The sequence below is a fragment of the Anser cygnoides genome, chromosome 1, assembly GCF_040182565.1.
Source record: "Anser cygnoides isolate HZ-2024a breed goose chromosome 1, Taihu_goose_T2T_genome, whole genome shotgun sequence".
NCBI lineage: Eukaryota > Metazoa > Chordata > Aves > Anseriformes > Anatidae > Anser > Anser cygnoides.
Window position 1 is genome coordinate 208,040,511 of NC_089873.1, and position 19,361 is coordinate 208,059,871.

General features: G+C 43.6%; 1 protein-coding gene across 19 annotated transcripts in view; it reads left to right on the forward strand.

The window, feature by feature from the left end:
• TENM4 (teneurin transmembrane protein 4) overlaps positions 1–19,361 on the forward strand; it is a 1,678,763-nt gene that overhangs the window by 1,455,361 nt on the left and 204,041 nt on the right. For 15 of the 19 annotated variants that reach the window (XM_066989940.1, XM_066989945.1, XM_066989941.1 and 12 more), the window contains 3 exons: positions 10,953–11,205; positions 16,406–16,504; positions 18,558–18,793. In XM_066989940.1, the coding sequence (XP_066846041.1) occupies positions 10,953–11,205; positions 16,406–16,504; positions 18,558–18,793 (588 nt within the window). The remainder of the gene's footprint in view (positions 1–10,952; positions 11,206–16,405; positions 16,505–18,557; positions 18,794–19,361) is intronic. The other 4 variants (XM_066989952.1, XM_066989953.1, XM_066989956.1 and 1 more) reach the window with 1 other exon arrangement.

The window sequence follows — 19,361 nt, forward strand, 5'->3', positions numbered from 1 at the left end:
ATTCATAAGCGTATTCCATGAAATTCAAGCCTTAGAGCTAAAAATATCCCATCAGTATTCATTTAGCTCATGTTATTAAGTAATTGTATTTCGGAAATGTAGTTTTTGAAATAAGTCCTCTTACAGTAGACTGAATAACACGTGTTATGTTAGCATTCCTGAAACCCTCCAGCCAGTTATTCATCCCACGGTTTAATTTACAGCCTGTGGTTTATGATGGGCCAGTTCCAGACCATACATCAATCAGCCGGGGGGTAGGGGAGGCTGTGGGACTACGGAGGGAACAAAAAAACCCCTTTTGTCAGACGGAGTTCTTGACTTACAGGTAACAGAATGTATCTTTATGCTCATCTCTTTAATTAAATCACAAAGTTATGTCACCCCGACAGAGCCGTGCCAGTTGGTTTTACCAAGATTGGCCCTAAAAAAGCGAGGCAGTATTTTAATACGACTTAGTGCTGAACTTGATTTGTTCTGTTTAAAAAGAGTTAGCAGGCCTATCAGTTTTATAGCGAATGCTTCCAGCGTGCAGCCAGTATAAATTGTGCTGCTTAGTGAATAACTACCAATGTTTGGACCAGAAGTTTTACAGATAGCTGAAACGTGTGTTCGTAGGATACTTGAAGGTCTTTCTGCAAACATCGGCTGTTTCACTTCTAGTGTTCCGACAGCACACACACAAAATCCCTGTTTATTGTTTTCATCACGCCGAAGCCCTTGGTAACGTAAGGTGTGTGCATGCGTGCACCGTCTGCAAAAATTGCCCATCTTAATTTCTGAATCGTGCCGTGCTCACGTTTTGTTGAACAATATTATAAGCAAATTATTGCTTTATTTTGACATTTTTCTAGGAAGCTCCTAAACTGCTTCGGAGAATGTCAAGAGCACTTGCAGAAAATAATGAAAAGAACCTTAGAAGATTCATCTTTCGTGATAATCTGTGAGCTTTTAAGTCGCACTCTTCATGCCAGAGTGTTATCTGAGCGCCTTGCCACTCTCCTGAGCAGCCACATGCCAAGGGAACCGTCAGCTAATATTGGACTTCGGGTAGTGCTAGGAGTTTGCATTTCCAAGGCACATTATTAAATGAGCTAATTGCTTCACTTCAGAGGTCCACGCTACTTGTGTTCATTCAGGGCTTGAGTTTAGAATTTTCATGGTGAGGTCTCTGAGGTGACAGACATCGCTGAGTGGCATGGTGCCATGGATGCAAGTGGGACATGTCACCTAACTGCTGTTGGTGCCTCTGAAAATCTCCCTGCTGACACATTTAGAGCTAACAGTAATCCAGCAACAGCTTCACTCTGGGACAGTTTCTAGACTTACATCTACAAAGCATGGATTGCAGAAATAGATACGTCTCTTTCAGACTTGATCTCGTGCATTTGGCAATAACTGCTTTATAGCCTGGTACAGTGTTTTTCCTCAGTTTCTCCTCTAGAAAAGAAAGCCAAAATAAACACCAATATAACAAAGAATAATTCTGATACACTTTTCCTGCAAATTTTTGCAGAAAACCTAGGGCAGTCCTTTTGTTCTACCAGACACTTTTTATTTATTCCTTTTAAATTAACCCATTCACCGAGATGAAAGCTGATGGGCAGCAAGCATCACTTTAATGTGTGATGCCAGTAAAGGCAATGCCTCCTGGTACACAACCAAAGAAGTTAAGAGCAAAAATGAAGAAAAGATCAAAATCCTTTAACTATAATGTGGTTTCTCTGTCTTTATAGTGCTCTATACATATATGCACAACTGTGACAGAGATACAAAGGCACATTTGCAATGAAAAGATGCAAAAATAGTATCAGAACATGTATAAATCTCTTCGTGATCTATCAGTGCTAGATGTATGCATATTTATAGTTCTGTTCATATTTATTTTTTACACGTTAGAGATTTATTTCGTAGAATGGAAAAGAAAAAAAAAAGAGTTGGATAAATGAGGCTGCCATCTTAAATAGTTCTTCTCAGGAGCATGTTGCCAGAGGAACTGTTTTAATTGGCACTGAGATATTTAGGAGTGGAGGTGTTATGAATAGACAGACAAACGTACACCCGGGATAAACTACACTGCCCTTCCATCACGGTGGTTTTTTGAACAAAGCGCAGCACTACCGGAGTGTCTTGACAGATTCATAGTTTTGATTTTCTTTTAGTGGCCTCTTCAAGTGTTAATAAAAATATAAAAGTTTTATGTCTGTTTCAGAATCATTTGGAGCGCAGCCTCCTGCCACCGTGCTCCAGAGAATGTCAAATAGAACCTGAAGGGAAAGGTCGCGGAGCCCAGCTCTCACAAATCAGATTCCTGTGCCGAAGGGAATAAGGTTTTCCACCTGTGCAGAGAGATTTTACACTTAACTGCACCCATGGTCTTCACCCAAGGAAGTCGGCCGGCTTTTGTGCGCGCAGTGGCCGGGGCGGGGGGGTCGGTATTAATCACTGTGACAGACGCGGTGTCGCCGCAGCTGTCAGATGGAATTGTCACCAGTGGATGTTGGGCTTTGGAGGTATTTCACAGCCATGGCTTTGTTGGGACTTTAAAGGCGGCGAGACGAAGTTAAAAGGAGGGAGAGGGTAACAAAGGAGGGACTGGCACACCGCCTCTGTGCTGCGCCGCGCCTCCGCGTGGTGCCTCTGCTGCCAGCCCGTGCGGAGAGGTTGGTCCAGAGACACCAAAAACTCTCCAGCAAAGCCTTGAAATCGTTTATTTCAGTTGCTGCCAACACGAAATTTCCCCCTTTCTTTCTCCAGAGTAAATAATTAAAAGCATTAGTGCTTGCTGGCATTGTGCTGCGCCACATCACGTCACATTCCATAAGCGCTTTGCTGTGAAATGATGGATCCAGAGACTGGGTCGTTCACAAGCCCAGGACACGCACGAGGGGAAAGGAAAGGGACAAAACCCTCCCTCAGATGCCTCTGCTGTGCGGCTGCCGGCAGCTCCGGGAATTGCATGCCCCTTGGAAGTCAGAGTCCAGACCCAAAGCTCACGAGTTAACATTACAGGAAATTTTTAGAGGGTTTTGCAGCATATTAATCTCTCACCCTGACCTCTAAGGGCGCATACCCGGCCCTGCCGATCCACGTGGGAGCCCTATCACTTCGCGTTTGCAAAAGGACGGTCTCTGGATCATTATCCACTTGCCACTGCTACCATTGTAAAAATTATATAAAACAGGCAATTTCTGCAGCTACTATAAATAGTCAGCTTTGCTGATGGGGCTGGGGAGCTGTCAGTCCCATTAGATGTGCAGCGAAGTCACAACAGCGCTGCGGTTCAGCGAAGATTTCTGAAGGGCATAAGCAAAATAGAGGCTGCTTGTTCCTTTTATTTTTAGGGAGAAACAGGCAAAGATCAGGTCTGCATTCCGAAGCTTTTCCAATGTAGGCATACGAAAAAAACACCTGTTCGACAGAGCTGTGCTGGCAAAATCCTGCATTTGTTTGCTGTTACAGCAGCCAAAGACACCTTCTGCTGATAGACTTGAGTTTGGGGAGCTGCTTTATGAAAACATTTCAGAAATTTGCCATTGTAACCGTACCAGCTAATCACATCTGGTTTGGACAGGGCTGAACTCTGCGGTTTTTATTTGTCTCTATGCTGGTTTCCACATCTTGCTGTATGAAAGAGCCCCACAACAGGCACAGGAGGCAGGGAAACCAGTTAAAAACCCCCTCTAAACAGAGCTCCTCCGTGCCAAAATCGATAAACCGCAAACATCAGCAAAATGCGCAGCGTTTCATTCAACAAGGCTAACCTTAAGTGTAATAACAGTTGTGTCTCTTGTTGTGTCTCAGTTGTATCAGCAGATCGGGGGGTTATTGCCATTTCCCCAGTCCTGACAGACTGCAGGTGAGCGTGAGGGTTTCTGTATAAAACACAGGGAACTGAACGCACCTCCGACACTGGAAAAAAGGTCCGTGTGCTCGGAAGTCCTGCCCTCCTGCATCTCTTACTTAAAAAAGAGACAGCAGCAGGCTGCTAGCTCCGCAGGCTCTGGTCCTAGGCACGGATGATTAGAACCATTTGTCGGCTGCGATTTGACAAGCGCAGCGACGCGGGATCAGGGCAGGGCCGGATGCTCTATCCTTCACTCCAGCAGTGGGTTTTCCTGCCTCGCGTGGGGGTGCTGTCCCTCCCAGCAGCCCAGGAGGGTCACCCACTTCGCTGAAAGCCGGCCGTGTTGTCAGAGTGGCACAGCGAAACGATCTGAGCATCCTCCAGCAGATGAAAAGTCGTGGCTGCAGCTCTCCAGGCCCAGAACCCACACCTGAGGGCTCGCAGCGCAGTGTGGGTGACCGCGGCATCCCACCGGAGATGCACACAGGTTTGAGGAGAGGGAAGGAGCAGTCGTGTTGCACTGTCACGTGTAAGTAAGCATAAGTTTAGTTTGGTTATAAGCCTACACCACGGTGTCAACACATCAGTGGTTTGAGCCACCAAGGGCTACCATTGCCTCCCGTACACACTGTCAGAGGATTGAAAGCTGTTCCTTTTCAGCAATCCCAGCACCAAATGCAAGGTCTCCAGGGCTGCAAGCAAATTTGCTTAGTCGTGCACTACAGAGGGTACTTTCCCATGTTACCAGTCATTTATTTAAGAACTCCAATGTGTTATTTAGGTTTAAGCAACGCGTTGCGCTCTGCCAGACATTCTTTTTTTTTTTTTTTTCATTTCTTTTGTTACCTCGCCCTGTGTTTAAGCTAATGATTCTTCATAATCTGTCAGAGTCTGAATAGTAAGCCTCTGCCTTGTTTTTAGTGGACTGCGATGCCCTTTTATTAACTTCGGTAATGGACACCACGGGTTAAAAGTCAGCATAACATCCCTGTACAGTGACACAGACCTTTTTAAAAGCATTACTTGTAGGGCGTACAATTCAATCAGATGCATACTGATGAAAAAACAACCACCCAGAGCTCTTGTTGGCTGTGCAGAGCCAAAGCTTGACAGCCTAGCATCAAGCAAAAAATTGATTTAAACCCCAAAAGTCAATATTTTGCTTTTGCAAAGGCACTTTGGCACTTGAGAGGAAAGTTTGCATGTAATGTACACATTGGATGAGAAAAATACTGAGGAGATGGCTTGTTTGGACTTGATGTGGTGCACCTGTTGTTTTCTGCAGACAGCAAAACGAATGAAGTGTTAATTCGTGCAGCTAGAGAGGAGCTTCGACTAGCTTTATGTGTGCACTTGCACCATCCAGACGGGCCTGGGTTTTGATGAAGTTCACCTAAACAAATTAAATCACTTAAATAGAGGAATAACCTGGAAACGTTTCAGAATTAAGTCCTCATAGCTTACGAAGCGTAAACTTGTCAAACAGTAAAAAAGGGTGCTGCTTGGTTTCTAGCTCCTCCATTTCCACTTGCTACTGGTTACAGTCTGTCTGCAAGACTGGTTTCACACTCGCTGTCCGATTTACACGTTTAGAGAAACACTCTGAACTATTTGCATCCATTTTCTCCCATTATATAGTTTCCGATGCTTACAGGATTTTTTCTGGATAAAGGGCTGCACCAAATTTACAGCTCAGGTGTGCGCAGGAAGGTTTTTCTTAGGACTTAATCATACACAAACCTAGACGGGTGCGTGCCTGTGCATATCGCATGGGAAAGCACCGGTGAGATTCAAGAAAGGGACTGAAAACCCAAAGAGGAAACTCTTCAGACCAGAAATCTCTCAGGAGCAGGATGTATACGCTGGAGACGTTCAGCTCCTGGTGAGGACTGTGATTTTCTCTGGTGAGAGCCCTTGGTGGAACAGCAGCTCCCTGTTATGCAGTTCCTTAAGGCAGAGAAAAAAACATCAAGGTAGCTTTCCTATCGGTGTTTTCTTATTTCCTGGAGATTATGCGTCAGTTCTGTGTTTTCTTTTATGATTCGGTGTCATTTTGTTGCTTAGTATTTGGAAAACCAGCAGCACAAGCTGTTGTTAGAGCAAAAGATGTATTTCACAGCATGGCACAAACACTCCTCTTGATGGTAGGAGAAGCCAGTCTGAAGTCGAATACAGTGGATATACTTCTTAAGGAGAAATTCAGTCAGCTAGAATTTAAGGGAGACCTTCAAATTGTACCACTAATTCCATTTTTTAAGCGTTAGTAAGGCAAGAACAGACATCTGCGTCCCGAGTGACCTGTTTCATCTTTATTTCCATCTCGGTGGCACCCTGCCAGGCTGTCCTGGCATCGGACTTTCCTCAGAGGAGGGAATCCTCCTCCAGACTGCAGCATCTCTGCCACAGCAGCCCCAGGTACCCCCGCTGCACCTTCCTGCAGCCCCGTCCGCCTCCTTCACATTCGTCTGGAGTCAGAGAGGAGAAAAGCTCCAGGCTGCTGCAGATCCTGCCTGTCGCCAGCCGGCACCAAGGCACCAGCTGAGCAGACAGCCACTTGGTCTCCCCCTTCTGATTCTTCTCGTCTTATTTTGCCATTATCTGCCAGCTCGGAGGTTAAATATTCTGCTTGCCGTTCATTCCACACGTGCCGTTATCGGCTTGCCATGTGTCTGCTAGAGAACCTGCTTCTGGCAAGCTGTTTTATCGTTCAACTTAGTGCCCCCTAAAAGGTGCTGGGGAAGACCCACTTCAGTCCTTTATAAACCACTCAAAATTAGGCAAGTGTGGAAATTAGGCAAGCAGGGAAAAAAAGAAAAAGAAAAAAAAAAAAGTGGGAATGTATTTTTCGCTTATAGGTCATTACGGTTGCCCCGAAAACAATCCCAAAACTTAATGAATTAGAAAGTGTAATCGTTGCACAGACTAACTTCGGAACAGTACTACTCATTAAAGATTAAGGAAAAGAAAAGGAACAAAGGGTTCAGACCTTTTATTCAAATGTTGCCGTATTAGCTGGCAATCTTTTGATGGTTCACATTGATTCAATCCTTCATTCACAGATTTCTGTCAAGGCCCGCTAATATGTGCCAAGGACAAGCTTCATTAACCGAGTTATCCTTCAGCTCTGCTTCATCTGTGGTTACCAAGCCGCCGTTAAGCAATGACATTTTAATGGTAAAACAAACAAACAAACAAACAAGCGAGCGACATAATAGCGCCTTGATTTCTTTGGGTGTTTTTCAGATCGGATTTGCAGTGTTTCATTACATGTAAATACTGACATACTTCATCTCTGACACACTTGGGAGACCCATTAGGGAAGATGAAGCTTACAGGGGGACTCATTAAGCCCTGAGCAGTTGAGACTTTCTCAGTGGCAGCCTATCTTCTAGAGACACTGAGCTTTGTCCCTGGGACCCTGCATCATTGGCACCTGGCAGCGAAGGGTTTGAGGACCCTTTTACTATTTACAGATCCCTTTGGGGCCCTTCAAGGCCCAAATCCTCCCAGGGACTGAGTTGCATGGCTCTATTAGAATTTTTTATTTTATTTTTTTTATTCCCTATGCTTTGTTAGCTTACCTGCTCCTTCCGAATAAAATATGTCAGGTCTTTCATGAGGATGCCAACAGCAAGCATAGTGGGACTGAAAAACTCGTTGGTGTTTTGGAAACCAAAGAGGAAAATTGCAAGGAGGAAGGTGTAGAAAATTATCTGGTTTTACGGGAGCCGGGATAACTGCCGAGCAGTCATGGTTGGCTATCTCATCCTTGATTTTAAAATGTCTGAGGAAATCTAATACAATTTGGGCAGAAGCCACAAAGTCTGGCTTCTCTAGAAAGCATTCTGAACTTCTGTGGTTCTGTCATCCCAAAAAAGGTTTGCTGTTAGACGTAGAAGGCTTCATCTGACTTCCCCTTTATCCTGCCTATGCGGTGGGATCTGTAAAAATGCAGCTGTAATAGGATAACGAGAGCATCTTCCCAGTGCTGTGATGGAAGAGAAGCACTGCAGCCAGCGTTAAGGTTCTCTGTCCTGTGCGGAAACCACACACTTTATTATCTCTTGAAAACTGTGGGACAAGTTAAAAAGGGGATGTTTAAACAAAGGGACGGTTGCAATTTTTAGGAAACCAAGGAAGAATGCACTTTGTGGGATCCCCTTACTGACTGCAAAGCCCATGGGATCATTGGTGACCACAGAGGGTAAGAACCTCAATAGTTTCGTTGCACCTAGAAAACCCTGCGTGGCTGCGGTAATTTTCAGGAGGAAGATTTTATAGCTCGTGCTTCCATCCGCACCTCTTTTCTCATGTTCCTCAGCTTGAGAAGAAAAATTAAAAAAAAAAAAGGATTGTAAGGCAAGGGAGATAGCTGCTAATCCAAGTCGAGGTATATTAAATGTAGCGATGCTTTGACATGACATAAGTGTTCAGAATTTGTATATGAATAAAATTAAGAATATTCTGGGAGGAAAAGCTACCTACCTGTCAGAAAAAAAGAAATATAAGCTATAAAATCCTATGAAAAATCACGGACCAGAGCAAGATAGATGTGCTGCCTTTACTTAGCAGAGAAATCACCGAGGGTATGCAAATAGAGCACGAAAATGACACATTTTCACTTGATTCAAAAGCATTATCCATAATAGCATCTGCAATGTGTCTGCAGTAATAGGGAGCAAATTGGGATTTACATAGCAGATCGGGGGAAACGGGCTCTGACTCAGTCTGAAAGCGGTGTCGCCGGTAGGAGAAGTCAAATGATAGTGGGAGAACATCACAAAACGCCTGCTGCCTTTTCCAGGATTCACCCATTTGCCCACAGCATTCATTTCAGCCGTAATGAAAGCTCGGGTAACTGGACTTGCAAACCTTTGGGCTGTTGCTCCTGATTAGACGAGGCATTTTTCCTGGGATGAATTAAGTTCTCGTGAAAGGTGAGAGACTGACAGCCCCAGAAACTGGAAATCCTCTGCTCATGTCCATCTCCCTCTTCCTGGGATTAATAAACTGCTCCTATCTTCCCTGTCCTGCTCCCCAGGCTGCAGCTCGTGCTGCGTGCTCTCTCCCTTTTCCTCCCTTTTCCCTTTTTCTCTCTTTTTCCTCCCTTCCTTCTGTCTCGCACAGGGGCTAAGCCAACAACCATGGCTGCTGCCTCTCAGGGGGGGGAAATGAGTCACTGCTGTAAGGAAGCCAGCAGCAGGATTCACCCACTGTTGTTTTTACCATCTCTGTGCTCATTTAGGCTCCGTTTAAGCAACAGTCGGCGATAACATCCAGGGCAAGGGCGGTTGGATGCCTCGGTTCATGCGGTGCTGCTGAACTGCTGTCAGACCTGGTTTGGTCCCGATATTCCTCGTCTCTACTAGCCGTGGTTGCTGCTCTACGCTTCTTTTAGCGTGCTGGCTGGTGGACAGAATTTGGCAGGGTTAGCTGGCCGTGGATCAGAGGCCAACATGGCATTTTCAATTCTGGGTGAGCTTTGCTGAGCCAGACCTTTGAACGCGCCGTTAGATTCCTGGGAAGAATTTGTCTGTCCAAACGTAGGCTTCTCTTTGAGCTGGTTACTGTCTGTTGTCATTGATATACAATAGGGTGAACAGCACTCGTGAGATACTCGTGAGATATGACCTTTTCCAGATTATAGGGTAAAATGGGTCCTAGAAGCCTTCATTTCTCCCTGTGAAATCCATAACCCTGTTCCCATGTCTAACAGAATGGCACCTTCATAATTAATATTTTCTATTGTTTTGCTAGACTACCTCAACTACCCTCAGGTTTTGGTTTAATGAGCCATAGCTAATGACGAGGTAGCTTGAGTCAACGTAGGGTGAGGAGAAAAGGGATGGGATGCATCTCGCCCATCTTTAAGTCTTCTCTTATGTGTCCAAATATTCAAGAGGCTACAGAGATATTGTAAATGCTTTCCTTGTTCCTGTCCTGAATCCAAGTCCTAATCCAGATTTCATAAGTGTCATTAAATGTCATGGTAATTTTGACACCATTCATTGTAATTTAGGACTGTGTACAGTTCATTCAATTCTGAGCTTTCTAATTAGAGAGTAAATGAGTGTTAGTTTCTCATGATACTGAAGTCTGGCTGGTAAGTATCAGATGGATACTTTTTTTTTTTTTTTCCCCAGATAAAGCATCAGAGAAGTGTTGTGTATTACTAACTTACAGGCATAAAACTACTAATGTCAGAGAGGAGCAAGTTTCTATATCCCATATCCTGGACTGTCTATCTCCCTTGAGTTCCATCAAACATTTCAGTTTTTCCTCATTTCCAGAAAACACGTAGAAATGTTTAGTCACTAAACTAAAAACACCGATATAATCAGCACCAGGTTGGTCTTTTCTAAGTGTTTGCCTTTCTTAATCTACCTCCTTCAAACTCCTGGCTAACAACAATAGTATCTGGAGTTTTACTCGAGCAGCTATATCGCTGATAACCACAGCCATTCTTTACATCTTTCTTCACTATACGTTGTTTCATTTTCCTGACACCTCTGTTTTCATGCGGTATGCATTTTTTACTCAGTTTGAGCACATATCTAACAATACAAACTATTGGATTCTGTTAAATTGTATGATCCTGACACAGTTTTATGGCCTTCCCTAAACTCAGTCTATGATTAAACGTATTCTCAGTCTTCATCTTGGCTTAACTATTGAAAGTTCTCGGGGAAAACAGGCAGAACAAACTTCACCGGGAGCTGTATATCCATCATAAAACTGCTCTTAAGTGTTATCTATCCAGCCTGGTTGTATTTTTCATGCTTTATCACAAATCAGTGTCACAGATAGATTGCAGTTTGCAACCTGCAGTTGTTCATCGGAGTTAACTTGGCTGTCAGGACAGCCTTTTTGCAGTGCTTTAAGCTTTCATAACTTTCTTGCATGAAACCGAAGTATTTCTCTAGCCAGCCAGTGGATCAATGCATGTGTCATTAGGACATATGGAGCGAGTCTAAGCTAGCCTTTTGAGTTTGATTTAGGATATGTGGCATCCCAGCCTGTCTACATTTTAGAAGTGCCTGCACAGAAGGGAGTCTGGTACGGAGCACCTCAAATCATGAACCTTAAAAATATTTTACTTCTGTTTTAGATCATCCTCCAAATCTTCAAAATCATTCGAGACTCAGAACTCCACCACCTCCGATATCCCATGCTCACACCCCAAATCAACATCACGCTGCCTCCATCAATTCCCTAAACAGAGGGAACTTCACTCCTCGCAGCAACCCGAGCCCAGCTCCTACGGACCACTCTCTTTCTGGAGAACAACCATCCAGCACTCAAGAACCAGCCCATGCTCAGGACAACTGGTTACTTAACAGCAACATCCCACTGGAGACTAGGTAGGTCGTTTTCTTTAGTACTTTACAGTGCTCTGCCTGCGTGTGCTAAGGATGTTATGAACATATGTGCATAGGTAGCTGTTCAGTTTGTGAACTGGTGTTTAGATGATATATTTTGAGTTCTGTTTATTATTCCTTGTGTCTTTTTTATTTGGACTAGGAGAAGAGGAAATTGCTCTTCTTTCATAAGCTAAAAATATTATATTTTAACAGCTGCTTGTAAGGTTATTTTCCTCATTTAAAATTGGAATCAGGATCACAGATTAAAATGTTCTTTTTTTAAAAATTTACCCTTAATGTTTTTTCTTCCTATATCATAGGATAGATCAATATCCTATTTAAGAAACTGAAATCGGTCAATATATTGAAAATATTTAGCCTTCTGGCTGTGCCTCATCAAGCGGATGCTGTTGTAGTATGTCATTTAGGAAAGGATGATCTTGTTTTACCTACTGAGGAGAGGTCAGCTGCTGCATTTTACTACTCTACAGCATTTCTCCAGCAAGCAAACAACACCAGATAGCAACGCATCAGTCAATTAATGATGTTTCCATTTAGCTTTTAAATACTTCTCCACCTATGCAATATACCAAGGGTGTGGGAAGGGTGCACTGAGTTTATCTAGTTCATAGCTTTGATTAGGCTTTTTTCCTGATAGGTAGGTGCTGGAAAAGGGAGTCATCATTCTCCCTCAGCTTCAGTCTTTCCATCTGATCGGGAGGGCATCTTCCAGTTGTCCCACTTGAAACTCTCTTTTCACATTCTCCAGAGGTTTTGCTTCCCCATTTCCTTTGTTACAGAGAAGCCCCTGGAGATGCTGGATCCCTTAGTCCCACACACGGTGTCTTCTTCAGTCTGGGGAGGTATTCTAGGCCAAATATTGTGCATTGACTTAGTTGCCTTTTGCCTTGTTTGACTTGGCTTCTCAAACCAACAAGAAAGATTTTAGGCAGCAAAAACCATTTACTGACTGAAAACTGAGCCAAGGACCAAAGCTGTTGTTTCACTGCCTGTGGGAATCTCATCGAGATCAGCGGTGGCTGTGTCTGTATCCTGGGACAAACTGTGCCCAGTTTTGCCAGCTTCTGCGAAGAAAATATTTTTTAAAAATTAATGACTGTCGATCTCCTAGAGAAGTAGCTGTATCTGCTGGCCCCCTGAAACTTCCAAAACAGACCTCAATCTAACATTTTATGGCATTTAAGGATAATTAATTTCTCGGCGACTGCTTGATTAAAAAGACCCAACTAAGAAGCTGGCTCCACAAGATTAAGACAAAATTATAAGCAATTACTGCGAGTGTGATTTGGCAACAATTTCAGTAATTATATTGTCTTCCTAATTCTTGAGCATACATACCCAAGGCCTGACTTTCATGTATTGTTTCTTTTGAAAAAAATATTACATTATAAAATACTTATGCAGCCCTTATGTGAGTAATCTTCTACATTTCTGGAGCATCCCTTGTACCTTTTTCTAAACCAGGATGTAAATTTGTCAGGGGCGAGATATTTCACTGTTTGAATAGTGCCAAGACATCCTTGTATCTGACCAGAGTCTCTCAGAACACACCACATCCCACTGAGAAGGAATATCTTGGCTGCTGGAGGAATGTCAGAGATAAAAAGTCTTTCCTGAAAACATCCTGCCCCCAATTGTCCAGTTCTGGTGGTGATCAGAGGATGATATGGAGAGACAACCCCACCACATCTTAATAAATGAAGCAGGTTGTAGACAGAACAATTATCTGACTAGTCCTGAACAATACCTGTTAAATTGTAAATGAGTACATCCTTAAAGATTGTCCTTATTCCTTCCCCATGAAAACATTGGGGATGAACATTTTTCAGGAGCTGAAGCAGACTGTTCTTTTGGCAAGTTGGGTTATCATGTTATTATCGCTAACCCAACTAGACTTCAGAGGTCTACTTGCATGAAGAGATCCTTCTGCATCGTTTAAGGATTTCACTCACATCACAAATCACTCGTATTTGTAATTGACCCTCAACTTAACTATTATATTAAGTAGAAAACAGGTCATTTAGAGACCAACGTGGCTTTTGACACACTGGATGGAAGGGCATAATGTAGCCTTCAGGTGATGAACATATTGGAAGAGTATGCTGAACTAAAAATGAGCACATTCACAGATCATGACAGACAGGCTTTTTTTTTTCCTTCACTAAACAAACATTAAGAAAATAAAGCATGTTATAATTTTGTCATAATGCAGAGGCTGCACTGCATAGATGACTGGTAAATCTGAGACAAATCTGTGCTCTAATAATCTGCTTTTCCGACATGCAGAGATCTTCCATTTCCTTTGGTGGGACGTCTGCAGACATAAAAGGCCAAGCTTCTGTTTGGCAAACTTGGATGCCCCGTTTCACCTCTTTCATGAAGCTGACCTTCCCCACTGCAAAGACTTTTAGAACCAAAACAACAGCAAAAAAAGACTTCTACCTAAGAGAATAAAATGTCCAATATGTAAGAAATAAATCCTGACCAAGAGACATTAATCCAAGAATTAAGGCCTTTGAAGTATAGCAATAGGAGATTATAGTAATCTCATGTCAAAAATGGAATTGTATTTCTGTTGAATATCCCTTTTTTTTTTTTTGAATTCCATATTAGTCAACAGAGAGAGCAAACACGAAGAAAAAGCCAAGTCTTTTAAACAGAGTTTGTCACAGGCTGTGAAACGTGCCTACAGTTACAGATTTTTAAGCGCCCCAGCGTTTGAAGAGGCTTGATTTTGACTGTTGTGGACTGCAGGCAGTTTTCAGAACTGGAAAATTAGGGTGGTTTGTCACTGCCTGGAAATTTCCATCATGTAACACAAAGGCAAGCAGAGATGTGTAGCACAAGTATACAACTGACACGATAAGCATACCCTATATCTGAAAACTTTATATGTTGCTAGAGGAAGAGCCCCTCCTCTTCTCTCCCTCCTCTTCTTTAGTTTCCCTTTACTCCCTTTTCTCTGTTTCTCCTTCTTCCTCTTTCTTTTCCTGTCTGCTCCCTTTTTTGTTGCTTTAAAATCAATATATTATCAAGGTTGTGATGAGAAGATCTTTGCTCAGCACTCCCTCCTGACAGGTAAGTCAGTTCTCCCTATATTTATTCCTCGCTCTTCCTTCTTCTGTGGCATCCTTTCTGTTCCTTTACATCTGACCTTGCAAGGAGCAAATAAATGCCAGCTAGATGGACGTTTGGTTGACAAACCAACAGCTTGCAGGGGACTTCCATTCCCAGGAAATTTCACGTGGCAATCACGTAAGGTCAGATCCTGCCACCACAACTCATAGTGAGAAGGGAGAGTGGTTTGCAAACAGGCAGCTCTTCACAGGTCATCTCCAAAGGAGCAGCATCGTGAAGCCCTCGGTGAGGGCACTCATGCATTAGTCCCATCGGTGACCCAGCCGCCTCGCTGTTACACATCCACACATTATATGGTTATGTAACGCCCACCCCTTCTGCTTTATTGATAATCCACAGCCGAAATTCACGGACCCAATCTGACATGGATTTGAACTCCTGATGAACTCCTATTGATCAGCGTGTCGCTAGATGCCTTGCCTCTTACCCATTAAATGCTCGGTGCATGCGCATCCGCTGCTTCTTTTTGCCTTGAATTCAACATCCAACCTTTCCTGCATTCCTAGGGAATGTGAGGAAGCAGCAAACGCTTGGGGATGTCTCGAGTGCTATGGCACACAGCTCATGCATGTCGGTCCACTTTACTCCGGAGCTAGAAATAGGAGTCACTTTACTTACATTCACATTAAGGAGTAGATCCGTGCTGTCAAAGCAGCCCAGAGGCCTCCGAAAGCAGTGAGTTGAACAAAACAAGTGCTGGCATTAGTAGCAGGAAGAGGAGGAGGTAGAAATGAAAATGAAGGCTAAGGACATTTCAGAAGAGACGGTATCAAGGTTTGTATAATGTGACAGGGCTGGTTTCCCTTGGTATAGCACATTACCCGAATCCAGTTTCTTTGACAGAGGAGTTCTCGTTTGAGTTCACATCATGTCACTTACATCCTGTAAGCGCTTAATCCTGCATAAGTGATAAAATGTCACAATGCTGTTACGTTCCTTTTGCTAGTTTTGGCCAGGGGATTTATTCACATTCAGGCTTAGATTCAGTTCTGATGCTGAAAACAGGCATGGGAGAAATCAGGACTGGTTTTTGTTTTAAAGAAGATGGGAAGAATGTTCTTTTGTCAGGTCCTGAGAACCAAGCCTGAAGGTGAGAAAGACACAATCTGTTCCCAGCTGTGCCTCTGACTTAATTCTTTATGTTCCTGCTATTCTCCTATGAAAGTACAAAGCAGTTTAGTATATGTAGGTCGAAATGTGACTCATTGGAGTACATGTCGGGGAGGCCAAATATTGCAAAATACCATTATTGTGTGCAAAATCAAACCCAGGCTTTTTCACATGCAGGACCTGTATATCTCACCTATTGCCTATACTATCCAGATTACAGCCAATATTCTGCCATTGGAATTTGGGTTGCAGCATAAGCTTTTTTCAACTTCTGCCTGTTTATCACTGAAAGACTGTTCTTATTCTGAATGCTCCCATTGAGCAAAACTTGCATTTGGAAACTTCTAAACACGAAGCTCTCATTGGTCCGCAGAGAAAAACAAATTCATCAAGTTAGTAATTAAAGAGTTCTCAAATGCAAAACTGAAACTTAAGCAAAAAAAAAAAAGTGGCAGATTTTCACTGGAGATCCATGAGGATTTTGGATTGAGCAGTGCTACCAAGGTATCAGCCACAATGAGACAGAGACTGTGATGTGCCTTTTCAGAGTAACAATAACTCAGATGCAGGAGTATAACAAGGTTACAGCTGTGATGGATTGAAATCTTGTTTTCTGAATCCAGCATTTCAGAAGGTTTCATGTGTCACTGGCAATAAATAAAGTGAAATGAACAAAGACAACTTTTTTTTATACATGCACATGGGCGTGTGTGCTTACATGTGTGTATATGCATATAAATGCAGTGTATAGAGAGAGAAGTGAACATGCTTAGAAGCTATATATGTATATGTGTAGCATCTTATACATATAAATATATGGTCCATCATTCTAATTCCATGCACAACTGCACTATAACCATTGTGGTTTATAAGATCACACTTCATATATGCATGACTCACTGGCTTCATTCATGTTTCCATATGTATGTAGAAACATAGCAAAGCAGACATTCCTAGAGACATTGCAGGACAACCTCATTGAGATGGACATTCTCACCTCCTCCCGACATGACGGTGCTTACAATGATGGGTATGTGACACTTACGTGGTCTTCCTGTTTACTGTACAGTCATTATGATCCTTGCATGAAAGCATTTGGTCACATCCATGATGTTTAAGGGCAACACCATTGCTGGCCTCTTCCAAGACGGCTTTAAAAAAATGAGGTTCTGGAGCAATGTGTCCTGTACATATTAATGGCCAACTCATGAATATGCTAGTGATCCACAGCATTCCATTTGCTTTTTTTCCCCTTGTTTTGAAAGTCATTGCATTAGTAAGAAGTACCTACAGCAATTCCGAGTGCCGTATAAACCCAGATTAATTTAATTTTGATAATGATCTTAAACCATTATTGTGCTGGCAGCCTGATATTTCATTGTTAAGCTGGTATTTTTCATGTACCTTATCACACACAAGGTACAGAGTGTCTACTAGTGGTATCTAAATTGAGCCTTTGATTTTGACTCAACCACCCATTCTGACATTTTTACTTAACTTTTAATCTCTTAACTTTTAAGTTATAAACAGCTTTTAACATGACAGTGCCAAAAATGTCACTCTTGTAGTGGCAGTTTCTAATTTGGTAGCCACCCTAAACTGAAGATCTAACTGATGTGCTTGAACACTGCAGGTACCTCTTTGCTCAGACCAGATACATCTGCCTGAACAAATACTTCCTGAAATACAGAAAAGTATCTGAGTCCTTGTACAAATGAATGTTTTGATGTAGAGCATTAGTAGAAATAATGAATCTTTCTCTAATGCTCAGCAGCCATGCTTTGAGTACCAATAAAACCATGGCTGTAATTGTGCAAACACCTGTTTCACAGAATTGTATGTCACTTTATCCCGCACAAATCAGTGGCTTTTCTGCATGGTGATGTTTCTGCATGTGACATTTCCCCCCGTGACTGCACAAGTGACTTCAAGGGGAAAAGAGAGTCACGTCTGGTATAATCCACTGGCTCGACTGACTCCCTTGGATCCATGCTGATTTGATTTATGCTGGCTGCAAGTCTGGCCCCATAAACCGCAGCAGAAGGTGCAAACTGCACGGGGGCCGCTTCTCAGTCCACACAAGCAGCATTTGCGTTCGACATCGGCATGGTGAGAGGAGAGTCGGATCCCATTCCCAAATTTCATTCCCACAACTGGAATGCCTTGCACTTCATCATGTCCCACCCAAAGCAGGTTTTCCATTCAGGATCCCCATGGAAGGAACTCCCATCGGGACATTTCATTTCAGGAGCTCATGGGCAGCAGTGGTTTTTGTTTGCGTTTTCATGAGTCCTCATGGGCTGGCTCTCAGGCTGCGGTTGCAGTAACGGGCAAAAAACGGTGCCTCCCAACGTGTCACCGGACAGGAAACGCTGTTGCCATTGACAGCAATTCACACTTTTAAAAAAGAGGCATCAAACTAAGGTGCTTTGCGGAAGCAGGGGCCTCTCGCCGCTGCCTGCAGGCAAGACTCGAGCTCTGGATTTGATGCTTTCAGCCATACCCTTGTCCCACGCTTCCAGGCGGAGGCAGTGTGAATGTTCCCCTCTGTGACAATTTGGGTGCTATGGAATGGCTTAAGCTCTCCTCCCCCATCTCCATTCAGCGATGCGATACGAAAAACGCTCTCATGCAGTGATCAATGAATTGGTAAAGTCCCCCTTTTCCTTACTCCAACCTACGCTCCTGTTGCCTTCCAGCCGGGCCTTTCCCCGGGAGCGGGAGCAGGCCCTCGGTGCTGCCCGTGCCACCAGTCTGTCGTAGCCCTGCTTGGGGTTTCCGTGTCACCCCAACGCCAGCTTTTCCTCAGAGGGGTTCCCGCCCTTGAATGCCCTCTGTGGCATTGTTGGCGCTGGTGTTTTTTTTTTTATTGTTCGTTTGGTTTGGTTTTCCTTTACTCTGTGTGACTTGCCGTTGGTTTTTATTCTTCTCTTCCGTGCATGCCGTCCGTCCGTGTCTTTAGCCAGCATTATGTGGAGCTGCTTTCCTCGTCCCCGGCAGCAGTCGCCATCCTCTCACCCCACGTCTCCCCCCTGCTTCGATTTGTGTGAGGAGTCACTTGCTGTCGGTCTTTCTTCCCTCAGGCACTTCCTGTTTAAACCTGGAGGCACTTCTCCCCTTTTTTGTACAACGTCGCCGGGATATCCCCTGACGTCCAGCACTGTGTACTCACCTCCCCCTAGGCCCCTTCCCAGAAGTACCTTCTCTAGGCCTGCCTTTAACCTGAAGAAACCCTATAAGTACTGTAACTGGAAATGCGCAGCTCTGAGTGCCATTGTCATCTCAGTCACACTGGTGATCCTCCTGGCGTATTTCATAGGTAAGCTTATTTCTGTTTTGGTTTTTATTTTTTTCTTTTTTTTTTTCTGCTTTTCTTTCCTTTCTCTACAAATTCACACACGATGCAAACGCTTGGGAACCAGAGGGTCAAATTCATGATACAGAGTAATGGGGAGATGAGGCCTCTGTTGACTTAATTGAGGTTGAAGTGCTATGGCAGGGAGCAATATTTGACCTAACACGCATAAAGGAGCCAGAAGGGCTTAGCAGAGTGTAAGTCATATGTTGTCCTCCCTTTAAACCGAGCGGACTGCTCACTTTCTGCAGAGAAAAGCGTAACTGGAGGGAAACAAACCCGCCAGGTTGTCTAAAAACAACCAGAAAATTCTGATTAAAGCAGGCAGTGAGGTGCGTGTCCTAATCACGGCCGCATCCAGGTCAGTGGGAATTCTCTGACACTGACTGACAGGGTCAGAACCAAAATCCTAACACTTTTTATTCTACCTTTTCGTGGCACATCCCATTCATTTAACCAACTATGCTGAAATTCTCAGGGTGGCCTGAAGGAATAGGGAAGGACTAAGTTTAGATTGTGGTCCAACAGAGCC